Source organism: Chiloscyllium plagiosum, chromosome 10 (assembly GCF_004010195.1).
Source record: "Chiloscyllium plagiosum isolate BGI_BamShark_2017 chromosome 10, ASM401019v2, whole genome shotgun sequence".
NCBI lineage: Eukaryota > Metazoa > Chordata > Chondrichthyes > Orectolobiformes > Hemiscylliidae > Chiloscyllium > Chiloscyllium plagiosum.
The window spans coordinates 16,388,804-16,406,363 of NC_057719.1; the positions used below are offsets into that span (position 1 = coordinate 16,388,804).

At 39.9% G+C, this 17,560-nt stretch overlaps 1 protein-coding gene across 3 annotated transcripts in view; it reads right to left on the reverse strand.

Moving 5' to 3' along the window:
* trip11 (thyroid hormone receptor interactor 11) overlaps positions 1–17,560 on the reverse strand; it is a 107,969-nt gene that overhangs the window by 36,991 nt on the left and 53,418 nt on the right. For all 3 annotated transcript variants that reach the window (XR_006312699.1, XR_006312698.1, XM_043697132.1), the window contains exons 12-14: positions 17,114–17,254; positions 11,882–12,075; positions 4,571–4,734 (exon numbers count right to left, since the gene is read on the reverse strand). Coding sequence is in view for 1 of the 3 variants with exons in the window: in XM_043697132.1 (XP_043553067.1) it covers positions 4,571–4,734; positions 11,882–12,075; positions 17,114–17,254 (499 nt within the window). In the remaining 2 variants the exon portion in view is untranslated. The remainder of the gene's footprint in view (positions 1–4,570; positions 4,735–11,881; positions 12,076–17,113; positions 17,255–17,560) is intronic.

The window sequence follows — 17,560 nt, forward strand, 5'->3', positions numbered from 1 at the left end:
TAGGCATGATGACTTGGCTCCATTCTTCTGCCTTCTCCACGTTTTCTATTCAAATATTAATCCCATGCCTTCATGAATGCCTCAATTGAACCTAACTCCATCACATTTCTAGGAGATCATTCCAGTCCAGAATACATCTGTTGTGAAAACGCTTTTTCTCAGATCACATCTGCTTCTGTTACAAATTGCTTTGGATACTGTGCCCTCGCAATCTCAATCCTTTTACAAGCAAGAACAGTCGTTCCCTATCTACTCTAACCATACATTTCGTGATTTTGTGAAAAGCTCCAAGACCATCTTCTCTCCAAAATAAAACGAACAGTCACAACCGCTCCAATTTATCTTCGTTACTGAAGCTTCTCATCCCTGGAGGCAAATCATTCTTGTAAACCTCTTCTGCACTCTCACTAATACATTCACATACTTTCTTTAGCATTCAATGCCCCTTTTAGTAAGGGGAGGACACAGCATGCTTCATTAACTGAAAAAGCTCAACATGTCTGGACAGCATCTGTGGAGAGAAATCCAAGTTAACGTTTCAGGCCCAGTGACCCTTCCTCAAACTGTTGACTAAATAGACAAAAACTGAACAGAAAAGCTAATTAATTGGTGATGCATTGGGGGTGGGTGGGGTGGTGGGGGAAGAGGTCAACTCCACCCAACCATAAAAATTTTGTTTAGTTAAGCATTTTAAATAGAGCGTGAAATCACAAAAAACAATGACACAATTACCTTATTGATGTAAGAAACTGCATGACTGCCTCGTTGAAACACCAGGGTGTTCATTAATCTTTACTGGTTTGCAGCCACAACTGCTAACATGGGGACAATTTATTCATAAAGCATTTCATTACATGCCCAGAGCTCATTACACTTGGTATTAAACAATTACCTTTTTTGTTTGTACTCAAGGAGAATGATTTTAATGCTGAGAAAGTGCAACAATTGAGCAACTAGAAAAGCTCCTTTTACACTGGCCAACTGGAGAACAGACTACATGCATCACTGTGAATTATTTTTATTGGACTCTATTGAATAGATGGTCATTGGGTGTTAATCAACAGTAGACTCTGTACAATTATAACTTTGAGGGCCAATTCTTCCTAAGAACAGAATCAAAACAGCTAGTCTACAAACCTTGAGCAAATAAATGTTTAAAAACCTTTTTTTAAATAAATGACTGACTTTCAGCTCTGAAGGTCATGACTTATTTGTGATCATTCAAAATTCATCTTGCACAGTCTACAAACAGGTGTAGGGGAGGAAGAGGTTAATAATATACAAGAGGTTCAATTCACTCTCCCTTGTTAGCATCTTGGTCCAAGACCAGATCCAAGCACAAAATATCATGGCATCAGGTCAAATATCAGTGTGGATACCTCTGGCTATAAGCAAAAACCACCTACCTTCAGATGATGAATAATACCTTTTCATGCCGACCACTACTCGAAGGAAGTAGTGAGGATGGTACAGATGCACTCTGGGAATCTAACCATCGCTCTTGATATTCAACTACATTATTAATACTGAATCTTTCATTGTGAGCATCCTGGGGGTTTCCCATAGACCAGGAAATGAACTGGACTGGCCATGCAAACACTGTGGCTACAAAAGGAGGTCATAGGCTGGGAATACTGCAACGAGTAACTAATATCCTTACTATACAAAGCCTGTTCACCACCCACAAGCCACAAATTAGAAATGGACAAAGTGGATGGCTGGGCAAGGTTAACAAGTACACAAATGGATACAGTGGGCAAGGAATGCAATTGCAGGTGGGTTGAATGAATAATAACACCAGAGTGGGGTGGAGTGGGAGATGTCAGGTCGAGTGGAGTGGTGGTTGGCTCCTGGCAGATCGATGGGAGCTTTAATTACATCGACAGCGGCACAGTAGGCCCAGTGTGGTGGAGCAGTAGTGGCTCCAGAATGAACTGTGATGTGAGGGCGTTAGTGGGCATGGAATTCATTGTGGAGGGCACCCCCTACCCAGCAATGACAAGCAGAGCAGAAGAGAGGAGAAAGAACTACTTTTAGTTATATTTTAGTTATAGCTCAACATCTTCTGTAACTCAAAATGGTGGAGCGTGGCAACCTATTACTATTTTCACTGTATTTATTTGTTAAATGTAACACCTGGAGTGTCCCCAGAAATAATTCTAAAACTTCCTGTGCAGTTTCCACCAAGTTAAGCATGTCAAGATTTCAACACAGTCCAAATGTGCATTTTTGGTCATATGCTTGTCTCTGACAATTTGTATCAAGGCTTAAGGGATAATGACTGGGCTCTAAAGTAGGGAAAAAAAAAGGGAGATCAAGCTATCTCACCAGGCTTGCAATGAAGAGTTAAGTGCAATAAGTTGAACTGACTATACAATCTCTTGCTGCACAGCACATCCAACTTGACATGTGGCATGATCAGTTTCAATCCAAACCATTAGATCAGCACATACAGAATATCCTGACAGGTCTGTTTTAACAAGGATGGTTCTTTAAATTGATAGAAAAATATGTCATTCTCTGATCAATTCCATATAATTAATCAAATTTAAAGACTGAGAGAACTGTGGATGTTGTAAATCACAAACAAAAATAGAAAGTGCTCGCAAAGGTGACCTGAGGAAATTGAGAGGAATGGTCACTCGACCCACATGAACTCTGATTTCTCGCCACAGATGCTGCCAGACTTGCTGAGCTTTTCCAGCAATTTCTATTTGTGTTTTTAAAACTTGACAAACTGGATTTGAGCCAAGTTTGATTTGAAGATTAAAAATCATACAACACCAGGTTTTAGTCCAACAGGTTTAATTGGAAGCACTACTCCTTCATCAGGTACACCACGACTACCTGATGAAGGAGCAACGCTCTGAAAGCTAGTGCATCGAATTAAACCTGTTGGACTATAACCTGGTGTTGTGTGATTTTTAATTTTGCGCACCCCAGTCCAACACCGGCATCTCCATATCATGATTTGAAGATAGTTTTCTTTCTAATGTTGTTCTCACATATTTATTGTCCTCTTCCAGTACAATTAAATTTTTAAATGGCAGATGTAATAGCTAGCGCTGACGGTGGTGCAGTAGCCAAAAGGTAGGGGCAATAGCTCTTTAGGCTTCTTGGCCTGGTACTTCCAAAGAGGCAAAACTAAGAGACACAGCATGCTAAATGGTCCATAGTGTTAGGTGCATTCGTCAGAGAGAAATGGGTCATGGTGGGTTACTCTTCGGACTTGTTGGGCCCAATGGCCTGCTTCCACGCTATAGAGAATCTAATCTCATCTAAGCTATATGGGCTACATTCTGAAACATTATTTAAATGTTTTCCCTCTTGGAAAACTTTTTGTTCTCTAGACACAGATGCTTTTCAGCTATAACTCCACTGTTAGTCTTATTTTTCGTATTCATGAAAAAGTCAATGCATCAGTGCACCTTGAACACCAATGACATCACTAAAGGTATCAGTAAAATAATTACACAAAGGCTTATGCATTATTCCCCATAAAGCAGAAGTCTTCTTTGGTTTATAAGACTATACTACAGCATTCCAATACACTGCACAATGGAATAAGATGAAATATCTGAGGAGCAGAAGAATCAATGTTTCAGGCATAGGCGCTTCATCAGGTGGGCATTTCAAATAAACCTGCTGGACTGTAGCCTGGTGTTGTGAGATTTTTTAACTTCATTCTGTCCAAATGATGAAGGGCTTATGCCTGAAACGTCGATTCTCCTGCTCCTCAGATGCTGCCTGACCTGCTGTGTTTTTCCAGCATCACACTCTTGACTCTGATCTCCAGTATCTGTCCTCACTTTCTCCTAGCAAGACTAAGTATGCTTGGCATATGCATCCCTCACACAGCAACTCCACATCAAGGCAAAGCCATTATGGGAGGTGTCAAGTCAAGGTTACTTAATGGAGGATGCAGAAAAATCAACAAAAAAAAACAGAATGCTCCATACATATAATCTTCGCCCCCTAGTGTCAGATTTAAGAGCACATTTGGGCAACTTGCTCTTCAAGCCTCCTTACTCATTTGGACAGAATGAAGTTAAAAATCACAACACCCAGTTGTAGTCCAACAGGCTTAGTTGAAATTAAAACCTTAAGTCATCTCAAGGCTGACTTGAAAGAATTTCTGGGATTTACACATTAATACGTCGAAACCTGTATTCCCATTCTAAGTGATTAGAGACTTTTATCAGCAATTTAGGTTTTTTAATGCATCGCATCAATACTAAAAGCTGTGTCCTATGATCCTGCTCCGCTAGCTACCTGATGAAAGAATGAAAGAGCAGGGCTCTGAAAGCTTGTACTTTCAAATAAACCTGTTGAACTATAACCTGGCCTTGTGTGATTTTTAACCTTTGTCCATTCCAGTCCAACACTGGCACCTCCATACTATGTTATATAGATAAACTTTAATAATTCAAAAAAAAGAAAAGCAGGAAACAGAAGCTGACAAAATTAATTAGAACTGATCGAGTAAAACATTTTAGTCAAAGCTCTGTCTGATTAAAACCATTCTAAAATGCAGACACTTCCAATAAACACTATTTTATCAAAAACTTACCCTGCTGGAATTGCTCTATCACCATCTGCAGGTTAGTTAGTGACATTGCATACTGCTTCACTTGTTCTTGAGACGTATTCAACTGCATCACTGCTTCATCTCGCTGTTTTGCAATAGTTTGAAGCTGCTCCTGCAAGGACTCCACTTGGAGGCTGGCTTGGTGGCTGTATATAAAAAATAAACCATGCAGCTTGGTATCAAGTATAATTCAGACCATCTACTAAACATCAGCGGAGGAACTGATGTGTGAGGAAACAGAAATCACATTAACTGGAACTCAGGGACTGCATGTTGGTCACAACTGTTATAATCCCCTCGGTAAATCAAATGAGCCCCCCGCCTCCACAAAGAAATTATTTTTTTCCATACCTTTGATTTTACGGAGTGTGCGCTCAACACAGGAAAAGGTTGCCACCATTAAAAATGATTAACAATCTACTCCACGTGCAGTTTCACCCATGACGCTACATTAATAGAATAGAAAAATAACTGTTTTTTACCAAAGGTCTATTAAAGCAACAGAGGCAGAATTCTGACTCATGACATCTGCTGCATAAATTGCATCGTTCTGTCAAGTTTAAGTTTCACATACAACTAAGGTATTTCCTATAACAGCACCAAGTCCAACAGCAGTTTGCATTCACCTTTCCGATGTGAAAGCAACCAAAGGAGCTTCTCACAATACCATTGACCATCAATGTTTGAGAAGATTTGTAGCTCAGGTTGATGATAAGTATGGAAGTTAGCTCGCTAAGCTGGAAGGCTTGTTTTCAGACGTTTCGTCATCATACTAGGTAACATCATCGGTGAGAATCTCTGGTGAAGCGCTGGGGAATGTCCCGCCTCTCCATTTATAGGTCTTAGTTTCTTAAAGTGGATGATGTCATTTCCAGTTTTTTTTTCAGGGGAAGGTAGAGGGGATCTAAATCAATGTGTTTATTGATGGAGCTCTGGTTAGAATGCCACGCCTCTAAGAATTGTCACACTTGTCTTTGTTTCGCCTGTCTTAGGATGTGTGTGTTGTCCCAGTCAAAGTGGTGTCCTTCTTTGTCTGTATGTATGGAAACTAGTGATAGTGGGTCATGTCTTTTGGTGGCTAGTTGGTGTTCATGTATCTGGGTGGCAAGTATTCTGCTTGCTTGTTCGATGTAGTTTTTTTTTTAAAAACAGTTCTTGCTTGGTATCTTGTAAATGATGTTAGTTTTGTTGGTAGTATCTAATGGATCCTTTAGGTTCATGAGTCGCTGTTGAAGTGTGTTAACATAATGTGGCTATAGGTTTTGGTTGCGTTGTGCCTGCTTGTTTGGGTTTATTTCGGAGAAATCAGTGGATTGTTTTTATGGGGTACCCATTTTTATTCAAAACGTTGTACGGATATTTTTCTTCTGCTGTTTGTAGTTCTTGGGTGCTGCAGTGTGGTGTAGCTCATTGAAATAATGTCTTGATGCAGTTCTGTTTGTGGGTGTTGGGAAGATTGTTTCTTAAGTATTTGGTCTTTGTTTGCTTTTCTCTAAATGCTGGTTTGAAGCTTTCCATTAACTGTACATTCAACTGTTACGTCTAGGAATGGGAGTCTGGTGTCATTCTCCTCCTCTTTCGTAAATTATATGCTGGCAGCATGGTAGCCTACAACTCTACCAACACATTTAAGTAACAGCTAATGAACCTAAAGGATCCATTAGATACTACCAGCAAAACGAACGTCATTTACAAGATACCATGCAAGGAGGATTCTGGGTAATCCGAGATGGAGGACGGGAAACATTTCTGGCTGTAACAGGTATTGGAGGTGATTTCCTCTAATTCCAAGAGCACCAATTACTGTTTTATATGCTGTTATATTGTCTTGGAACTTTGGAGGAAAAAAAAGTCAAAATACCAGAACTTTTAAAAGGGAGAGGAACAGACAAAGGCAGCACATGGTGAGGTCTGTGTAGGGGGAGAGACAGAGAGTCAGACAGAGGGGGAGAGAAACCCACACTGCCAACCGACACCGCAGTGAGCCTGCACAGTTACTGCCTTTGCTGTTTGAATTCATTCATTGGAGTGCATCTGGGAAAATTAACAAATAATGAAATTCACAACTAAATCTTGGAGGAACCTGTTTGGGAGACATCACAGCACAGAAACAGATAAGTGAATACTTTTAAGTGTGGCCTTACAGTAAGTCTGCAGTAGTGAGTAAAGCGGGTTCTTTCTTGATTGTATGTTTTATTGAGATTTGTCTCCTGATTAAACTTAAAAAAATATAAGCCATAAGCATTACGTCAGCCTGGAGCAATGTTTTGTAGACTAATAACACAACGCTATTTTCTGGGCTGTAGATTGGAAGAAGCAAAAATGGCTTTAGTAGAGTAATATGCCCTTCTTGTCAGATGTGGGAGTTTAGGGAGAGTTTACAAGTTACTGAGGATTATATCTGCAATAAATGCCATCGGTTGTGAATCCTACCAGATCAAATGGATCAGTTGGAGACAGTTAGAGGCAATGAGGAATTTACAAGAGATAGGGTATGTGATAGATAGCAGTTACAGGAAAGGAGAAAAGTTGCAGATATAGTCAAATAAATGGGTTAATGCCAGGAAAGGTAAGAGAGGTAGACAGGTAGTGCAGGAGTCTTCTGTGGCTATCCCCATTTCAAACAAATATGCTGTTTTAGAAAACGTAGGGGGTGATGGATTCTCAGGGGAATGTAGCATGAACAGCCAAGTTGCTGGTATCGAGACTGGCTCTACTGCAATGAGGGATATGATGGGTTCCAAGAGATCGATTGTGTTAGGGGACTCTCTAGTCTGAGACACAAAGATGTTTTTGTAGCCAGCAGCAAATAATCAAAATGATGTGTTGCCTCCATGGTGCCAGGATCAAGGATATATCAGAGAGGACCAGCAGGAAGTCATTGTACGCACTGGAACCAATGATATAGGAAGGAAAACAGATGAGATTCTGAAGGGAGAATAGAGAGAGTTAGGCAGAATTTAAAAAGGAGGCCCTCGGTAGTAGTAATTACTCCTGGTGCTGCGAGCTAGTGAGGGCAGGAATAGGAGGATAGAGCAGATGAATGCATGGCTGAGGAGCTGGTGTATGGGAGAACGATTAACATTTTTGGATCATTGGAATCTCTTCTGGGGTAGAAGTGATCTGTACAAGAAGGACGGATTGCACCTGAATTGGAAGGTGACGAATATACTGGCAGGGAGATGTGCTGGAATTGCTCAGGAGTATTTAAACTATTAAGGTAGGGGGAATGGTGGGACCCAGGAAGAAGTGAGGAAAGAGATCAATCTGAGACTAGTACAGTTGATAAAAGAAGCGGGTCAAACAGTCAGGGCCTTTTAACCTTTCAAATATAGACTGGGACTGCCATAGTGAACAGAGTTTAGATGGAGAGGGATTTGTTAAGTGTGTACAAGAAAATTTTCTGATTCAGTATGTGGATGTACCTACTAGAGAAGGTGCAAAACGTGATCTACTCTTGGGAAATAATGCAGGGCAGGTGACTGAGGTGCCAGTGGAGGAGCACTTTGGGGCCAGCAACCACCAATTTTGGTGTCATCTGCAAACTTACTAACTGTACCTCTTTTGCTCGCATCCAAATCATTTATGTAAATGACAAAAAGTAGAGGGCCCAGCACCGATCCTTGTGGCACTCCACTGGTCACAGGCCTCCAGTCTGAAAAACAACCCTCCACCACCACCTTTCTACCTTTGAGCCAGTTTTGTATCCAAATGGTTAGTTCTCCCTGTATTCCATGAGATCTAGCCTTGCTAATCAGTCTCCCCATGAGGAACCTTGTCGAACGCCTTACTGAAGTCCATATAGATCACATCTACTTCTCTGCTCTCAATCTTCTTTGTTACTTCATCAAAAAACTCAATCAAGTTTGTGAGACATGATTTCCCATTCACAAAGCCATGTTGACTATCCCGAATCAGTCCTTGCCTTTCCAAATACATGTACATCCTGTCCCTCAGGATTCCCTCCAAGAACTTGCCCACCACCGAGGTCAGGCTCTCCAGTCTATAGTTTCCTGGCTTGTCTTTACCGCCCTTCTTAAACAGTGACACCACGTTTGCCAACCTCCAGTCTTCCGGCACCTCACCTGTGTTGGAAGTGTTGGAGGCTAGTACAATTGCAACATTTGTACTAATACCTAACGGAGAATTCACCACAGAGGTTTACAGGAAAGTCACACACACAGACCAAGTCCTGAACTACGAAAGCAACCACCCCAACACACACAAAAGAGGTTGCATCAAGACACTGTTCAAAAGGGCCACAACACACTGCAGTACACCAGAACTGCAAAAACTCACCAGAACGAAGGACCCGATTCCCAGCATGAGCAAAACCAATGTAGTGTACAAAATCCCATGCAAGGACTGCACAAAACACTACATAGGACAAACAGGAAGACAGCTAACAATCCGCATCCATGAACACCAACTAGCCATGAAACGACACGACCAGCTATCCTTAGTCACACACGCAGATGACAAGCAACATGAGTTCGACTGGGACAACACTACTATTATAGGACAAGCCAAACAGAGAACAGCCAGGGAATTCCTACAGGCATGGCACTCATCCACAGATTCAATCAATAAGCACATCGACCTGGACTCAATATACCGACCCTGCAATGGACACATGGAACTGACAACCGGAAACGGCAGAGACAAACCACTATAAATGCCGGAGGAAACATCACAGAAGCGCTTCACAGGAGGCTCCCAAGCACTGAGGATGTCACCTAGACAGGGGACGAAACGTCTGCAGCACAAATTCCCAGCTCGGAGAACAGAACCACAACAATGGTTGCAAATCTTTCCCTATCCTTAACAGATGATCATTAAAGCAACAGTAATGACTCAGTTGTGTGAAAAATCAGTTCATTCAATATACAAAAAGAATTGACCTGCACAATTCAACATTATTTGCCTACTTCAAGCACTTAATTAGTTATCCTTTCTTCTTACAAACATTGAGCAATTGCTGACTGACTAGTTCTCCCAATATATCAGTCCTGAAGAAAAATCACTGGTCCTGAAACATTAACTTGGCTTTTTCAGGCCTAGAGGTGCCAGACCTGCTCAGTTTTTCCAGCAATTTCTGATTTCTCGCATCCACAATTCTCTTTATTTTTATAAAATATATTTATCTTATCTTTGCAGAAATCTTTAATCAACCCAACCAATGTTTCAAATTATGCCATGACTGAGATTAGTGATTCATTGTGAAGCAAATTTTGAACCACATGTTGACTCTTCCTAATCAACTAACCTTCTTTCCTTCTAGGTATTAATTGATATCCTAAATAACTGTTTCTCGAAGCTTGCCCACCAAAGCTAAACTTCGTGGTCTGTAATTCACAATTCTCCAGTCTTCTGGTACCTCCCAAGTCCAGGAAAGAATGAAATATTGTGGCCAATATCCCTTCAATTTCTAACCTCACTTCCTTCAAAATCCTTGAATGTATCTCATCTGGTCTCAGTGCCTTGACAAACTTAAGTACCAACCGTCTATCCAATACTTCTTCCTAATCAATTTTGAACCTTCCTGATGAAAGAATTTCCTTCTCTGTCACTATGGCTAGGGTAGCATTCTTCTAGTTTGTAAAAAGCAGTGCAAAGTATCCATTTAACACCTCAGCCATGCCTCTTGCTTCTATGTCTAAATCTTTTTGGTCTCCATTTGGCCCTTGAACCAATCATTTTTAAAAGTAGTAATGGATAGATTTGAAGGTAACACTGTTGATGTGGCACATATGGACTTCCAGAAGACTTGAGAGGAATAATACCACACAAGACTTGAGGGGAAAATTATAGGCCATGATATAAAAAGGATAGTAGCAACATGGATACAAGGTTGGCTGCTTGATAGGAAACAGAGTGTAATAGTCAATGGATTCTGTTTGGACTAGTGCTCCCCAGGGATCGGTACAGGTAGTTCTTCTATAACATGATGGTTGTGTTCTTGTGCGACCCTGCACTATATAAAAATCACACGATAAAATAGCATTTACTGTTGGCGATGCAATCGTATTCTAGCCAACACACATTTTAAAAGTTTGTACTTTAGAAACAGCATCCCTTATTCATCAACTGTGTAACACGTGCAGACAATACTAAACTTGAATGAATTATGAACTGAGAGGATAACAGTGTGGAACTCCAAAAGGAGATTGACAAATTGGTGGAGTGCAGGAAGCATCCGAGGAGCAGGAAAATAGACGTTTCAGGCAAAAGCCCTTCATCAGGAATCATTCCTGATGAAGGGCTTTTGCCCGAAACGTCGATTTCCCTGCTCCTCGGATGTCGCCTGACCTGCTGTGCGTTTCCAGCACCACTCTGATGTAAACTCTGGTTTCCAGCATCTGCAGTCCTCACTTTTGCCACATTGGTGAAGTGGGTGAATACGTGGCAGATTAGGCACAATGCAGTGAACTGTGACCCATTGCATTTTGGTAGAAAGAACATTAGGTTGTGGGAGCAGAGGAACCTGGCTGCATAAGTAAACAGATCATTGAAGACATCAGAACAGGAGAAGAACAGTTACTAAAGAAAATAAAAAAATGCAGTGCCCTCAGATTTACGACTGAGGCACGAAATAGAAGGACAGACTATTGATGTTGAACTTGCTAGACCTCAATCAAAATGCTGCTGTGGGTGCCACAATCTAGGAAAGACGTGAATGTATTGGAGAAAGTGCAAAAATAATTTACACGGATGGTTCCAGGAAAGAGAAACTTCAATATGAGGATAGATTGAATAAGTTGGGGCTGTTCTCCTTATATAAGAGACAACTGAGAGGATTTTGAGTAGAGGTTTTCAAAATCATGAGTCATCTGGATAGAATAGATAGGGAGAAGATGCTCCTGCTCATTTAAAGAAGCAAAATGAGTGGGTATATGTTTAAAGAGATGTACTAAAGAAGCAAAAGGTGATGTGAGAAATAAAATGGTTTTCACATAACGAATTGTTAGGGTATGGAATCTCTTGCCTGGAAATGTGGTGGAACCAGGTTCAATTGAGCAGCACACATATGATAAGGCAGCATTCAAGGAGAAATTGGATGACTATTTTGGTAGAAATGTTGTACAAGGGTGCAGGGAATAAAAACAGTAGATTGACACTAAGAACCAGAGCTGACACGATGGGCTAAATGGCCTCCTCCTGCACTGTAACAATTCTGTGAAATCATACCCTAAATCTATATCACCTGGTGTACGAAGAGGACAAATTAAGCGATTTAACATCGATAATAAACATTAGTTGAAGCCTTATTGTAGGAAAAGTCATTACTTCTACCTGGCATTTTCTACAGCAGAAGATGAGGATGCTAACTTTTCCCCCAGAAAAGTAGCCCTCTTCCTCAGCTCGGCCTCTCGGTCCTCAGCTGCCAAGGCCTCTTTGGTGTATGACTCTTCCATCTCAATTAAATGTTGTCGCAATCGCTGCAAATCCTGGTACAAACGCTGCTCCTTATCACGTGTGTGCTGCAACTGAAATAAGAGACAAGACATTGCCATCACCATCCCCAGGTGGTTGGTAATTTTATGAATAATGCTTTCAAGGCCCATGAGAGATAGGCAATAATTAGCCCAGTTAGCGATGCCCTCATCACAAGAATGAATTAAAACATCATTTTCCAAGATAATAACTGACATGGAAATCACGGAATATCAATTGGAACATAATAAAATACCAGAACTCACTGACAGTGAGACTAAAGGAACTTTTTTTAAAAGTGCAGGTGATAACAAGCATGTAGCTCTCTTCTTCAGATAAATGTTCCGTTTTGGTAAGAGGAACATGGAACTTTAACATAAACTAAAGACTTCAATTCTAAAAAACGTGCAGAAGCAGAACAAAGAGGTAAATGCCCCTCAGTTAATGAAGGCGACAGGGAGAGGTTGAGAGTAGTTAATAATGCATACAGTATCCTAATTTATTAATATGGGCATATAGCATAAAAGCAGAGGTTATGTTGAATTTGCATAACCATATGGCAAAGGAAACAGAAAGGGAATGGTTTCATGGATCCTTTTGTGGCTTAATATTGAAATGTGAAAACATTTTTGACATAAAAGGGTTTTTATTCAAACTAGGTTTTAAACTGATCTAGTTTTGAAACTTAACATATGTAACAGGCCTATGAATATTAGTTTATTACTATTGAGCTTCAATTTATTATTAGGTAACAACGCTGGGTGGAGTCACACAATGATCTTGTAAAAATAAACTGATGGTCCTAGAGAGCATTCAGACCCTAAATACTGGGAAATTTGGGATGATGGTTCACCACTAGGAGATTAAACTATACACTGACAAGATGTAGTAATTGTCCTTGGGTGTTACCTTGCCTTGGGAGAGATCTGTAGTGTTGGCATGCCAAGAAAGAAAGTGAGAAAGTGAGGACTGCAAATGCTGGACATCAGAGTTGAGAGCGAGGTACTGGAAAAGCACAGCAGGTCAGGCAACATCTGAGGTGCAGGAGAATCCAAGGCTCATTCCTGATGAAGGGCTTATGCCCAAAATGTGGATTCTCCTGCTCCTTGACCTGCTGTGCTTTTCCAGCACCACACTCTCAATACTAAGAAAGACAAGTTATTATAAAAGGGACAATCTTATAAACTAATTAGCATGTTAAGAATTAATCAGAAATCATCCTTAAGATGTCCATTACTTTTAAAGAAACTAATCAGGACTGGGGAATACAGTATGCAGCAAATCCAAGGCTGAACACGACCTGTTCATATGTTAGCAAGCCAATTACAGTTAAGTACGTCTGTGATCATTTACACTGGGTAATGGCTAGCAAGGTTTAATAAGTTGTGATTTTTAGTGTTTTAGTGCATGCCAGTAAGCAGAATAGAATAGACTAATGCCCAATCAATTAGATCAAGAATTGGTATTGCAAAGTGGATATAGTGAAAATCACTGCTTTTGTTACCTATTATTTCTTTAGGAATCACTATGAAAAAAAAATTAGTAATTACACAGAACTGTCAAAATATATTTGTTCCTGGAATTGGTCTTGTAATTTATCAAATTAATTAAACCTTTAGCATGGGTTAATTCCCAAAATCTTATGTCAGATTCTAGCAATCTGTCTTTTGCTTCACCAGATCTACTGAGCCAATTGAAGTTACCCTGAAGAATTTCCAATTCCAATGAAATGCATGCTTATCAATAATGTTTTATGCCATTAACCTGGGCACTTAAGCATTAAAGATCCTGATATGTAATATACAGGAGTTGTTTTTACTCACTATCTTCTCCTAGTCCCACACACGTTGAGCTGACTGGTAATTTTTGTTTAACACCTTCTACAATTATCAGCTGGGCAACACACAATTGCATCAGATGTCATCATTTTCAGCCTGTTATCTACTAAGGCTAACATTAAGCTATGGAGAGTTGCGAAAATATAAATGATGAAGAACAGCATACAGAAAACACCTTCCAAACTAAACTAAAACAAATCAATGGAAAGTACAGAACCCATAGTTGGACTACAGACACCCTCGAAGTTCACATAGCATAGCAAGATATAGAAAGAGGCATTAAAAAGCTGAAGAAATGAGATACATTGATTCCCAGAGATTGATGGCTTGGATACTGACAATTAATATTTAAAACAGAACTTTTCATTTTTATTCTCTATCACTCACAAATGTGTGTATAAAGAAATCCCAAAAGGTATGGGTAGGGAGGCTTAGAAAGATTCTGACAGACTTGAATGCGCCCTTCCTATTGCAAAGCTTTTAAGTCTCTGCACAGATGCTTGCCACAATTCAACTGCATGTAGAACATAAAAGAAAAGCACAACAGGGAAGATTGAACTCCAGCCTTCAACTTAAATCTGATTCACAATAGCCAGTGTTCCAATTTCAAGCCTGCAGTAGCAACCATGTCAACATCAGGAGTTTCTAACATGAACGTAATTAGACTTTGCATCATATTCACAATGGGTGACTCACTTTCCAATACAGCAATAGCTTATGTGATGGTACACTTTGGTTTACGTTGACACCAGGTCATGACCTGCAACAGAAGTTTGAGCACTTAACACATATACTTCTTCAATTTCTCAAAGGGTGGTCTAAGCCAGGCTTGATAAGAATCTTTTGGTTGTTTTATATCACCAATCAACACATCAACAATTATAATTAGATTCACCTATGCAATTAAAGAACTTATTTTTACATAACGATACTAAGGAAAATATGGAACCTAATCATGGTGAGTCATATATTTCACTTACACTCAGATAACTAATAGTTTATTTTGCCAACTACCTTGTTGAAGCTCTCTCTCCTGCTCTCTCTGCTCAGAGCTCATGAACTGCTCTGTCACCGGACATTTTCCTCAGACGGCTCTACTGCTTCCCTTCCTCCTTCCTGTCAAGTCAAATCTTCCTCGTGGTCCTCCAGTGTGGTTTTAATCTCCATCCTGATCTCTCATCTTGTTATTCCCACCTTGCCCTAACTACTACTCACCTTTCCTTGAAGATTATTTAATTGCAAACCACATCCCCTACATTATCAAGTTTTTGAATATTTGATTTTCCTCTTGCGTCGCATTATCTTTGGTTACTTCTAATCACGCACTATTTCCTTTTTTTTCAATCATAATTTCACTGAAGACATTCATCCATGCAACCTTACTCCAAACTCCTGCCTCCAAACTCCCCAATGTCTCCAAAACACCAGGATTCATGCATATCTCTTCATGAGCTTTCTGCCTATCTAAAAGTTCTTAAAACATTCCTAACCAAATGTATGAACAACATCCTCAGTAACCAACACAAGATGCGTTATCCCTAATCATTCTGTCTGAAAACTTCGACATGGTTCACTGCCTTAACTTGCTCAAACAGTTCTTCACCATTATCCAGTTAAGTGGGACCTTCCTTTACTTCTCTTTGCACAACTCATACCTAGCCAATCGTACCCAGATCAGGTTCAGCAAAGGCTTCCCTTTTTACCTGTGTTAAAACTTACTGGGGAGCATTCTTAAAATTGAGCCCTGGAGTCATCATAAGAGTTAAAAGTTGTTAAATTAAGGAACTCCCTGTACTTGTTTATCTATCTTTTAGACTTAGATAGACAGAAAGGATGGAACAGGTTTCTACACTTAACAAGAATTACTACTTATTACAAATAAACAGATTCAAGCTAAATTAAGCAATTTTGAACCATCAGAAAATAACTCCTACTAATTAAAACTAACCACTTTTACTAGAGTGGGGGAGTCTAAAACTGGAGGACATAAGTTTAACGTGAGAGGGGAAGTATTTAAGAAGGACCTGAGGGGTAACATATTCATGCAGAGGATGGTGCGTGTATGGAATGAGCTGCCAGAGGAAGTGACAAAGGTTGGTACAATTATATGTAAAAGGAAGCTGAATGGGTCTATGAATAGAAAGAGTTTAGAAGGATATAGACCAAATGCTGATAAATGGGATTAGGTTAGATTCAGATGGTTGGTCAGCACAGGAAATTTGGACTTAAGGGTCTGTTTCCAAGCTGTATGACTTGAAGACTCTATACTACCTGGCCATTAGTCCACAGATCAATCAGCAACTTGCTTCTAGTTGATTCTCCATTTGTACACATAGCGCTTGGCTCCAGCTTGTCTGCTAACCACCAACTACTGTTTCAAGCAGAAACACTAAGGCAGCATTTGCAAAGAGTATCAGGTTACTTGTTTTCAAAAAAAGTGTACCAATCCCTCAACAATCCTTGGTTTTTAATACAGTTCATAAGTAAAATGACAGAAAAATACAAGGTCTTTACACCTACTTTGCCACTTTAGAAGTCTCGGAATAAAGAATTCTCGGACCCTTCTTGAAGGCCAAGCACCCCATTGTTAAAAAAATCTGACAACAGAGTCAGATTGCACATGTGCATTAGTAGAAGTTTGACACCAGAAGAAATGCTCATGATTGAGATGCTTAATATCATTATGACACTAGGACAATGTCCAAAGGAAGAAGATGCAACACAGCTCCCTAAGTTTATAGCAATATTGACACAAAGTTAATTGGCTTGATAACAGCGTCATTCTCATCCCACCACCATATAAGGCCATTTGGACCAGAGCCATTGCAACATGTTTGATCCATGACTGTGATGTTCGGTTGTGCAGGACAGATCTTTCTCAGACATGAAGAGTTTGAGTTACTTTGCCAATTTGGAATGTGGCTGGTTCACAATCTAGTTAAAGTGAACAAAATGCTCATAGAAGGTGAAAGGAATGCAAGCACCATGTGTACTGATGTCAAGTGCTGCACTGGCTGAATCAGACAACACTCATTCAGTCAATCTATATAGCTGTCAGTACAAGTGGCAGAAGTTAAATCAGCACTGTGAACTAATGTTTATCAGGAATTAGATACAACTCAAAACCACTGATCTAGAGAAGAATTAGATTCAAGCCCTTGATTTGCAATTTGCCACATCTTTCAGTTGTGCTCAGCACACTTTACAACAATTGTGAGGCTAAAATTTAATGACTACTTCAATAATACATTACCTCATTCACTAATGCAGAGTTTTCCATCTGTTTCTGTTTGAGGGCCAGCATTACTTGGTCTCTCTCATGCTGAAACATCCCAGCTTGCTCTTGCATTGATTTCACTTCATTCAGCAGTTGATTTAACTCACCAGTCTTTCCCTTCAAATTATGAAATAGAGCTGATCAATTTCATAATGAAGCTCAAACTTAGCAGGACAGAAGGCAAGTTTATTTTAAAAATACATCAAACACCAGGACTGTAATGCTTTTGTTCGCTATGTTAAAACAAAAAGTTGGTAAGTTGAGCCACTTAGTCATGTCTAGACTTCTATTTTTTTCAAATACCAACAATACCAATTATATGAACTTTCTTCATGTTTTTAGAATGTCTATTATATTGCTGATATAGGAATTTCAAGTCTTGGGTATTACTGGGAAAAGCTGAAAATGTGTTGCTGGAAAAGC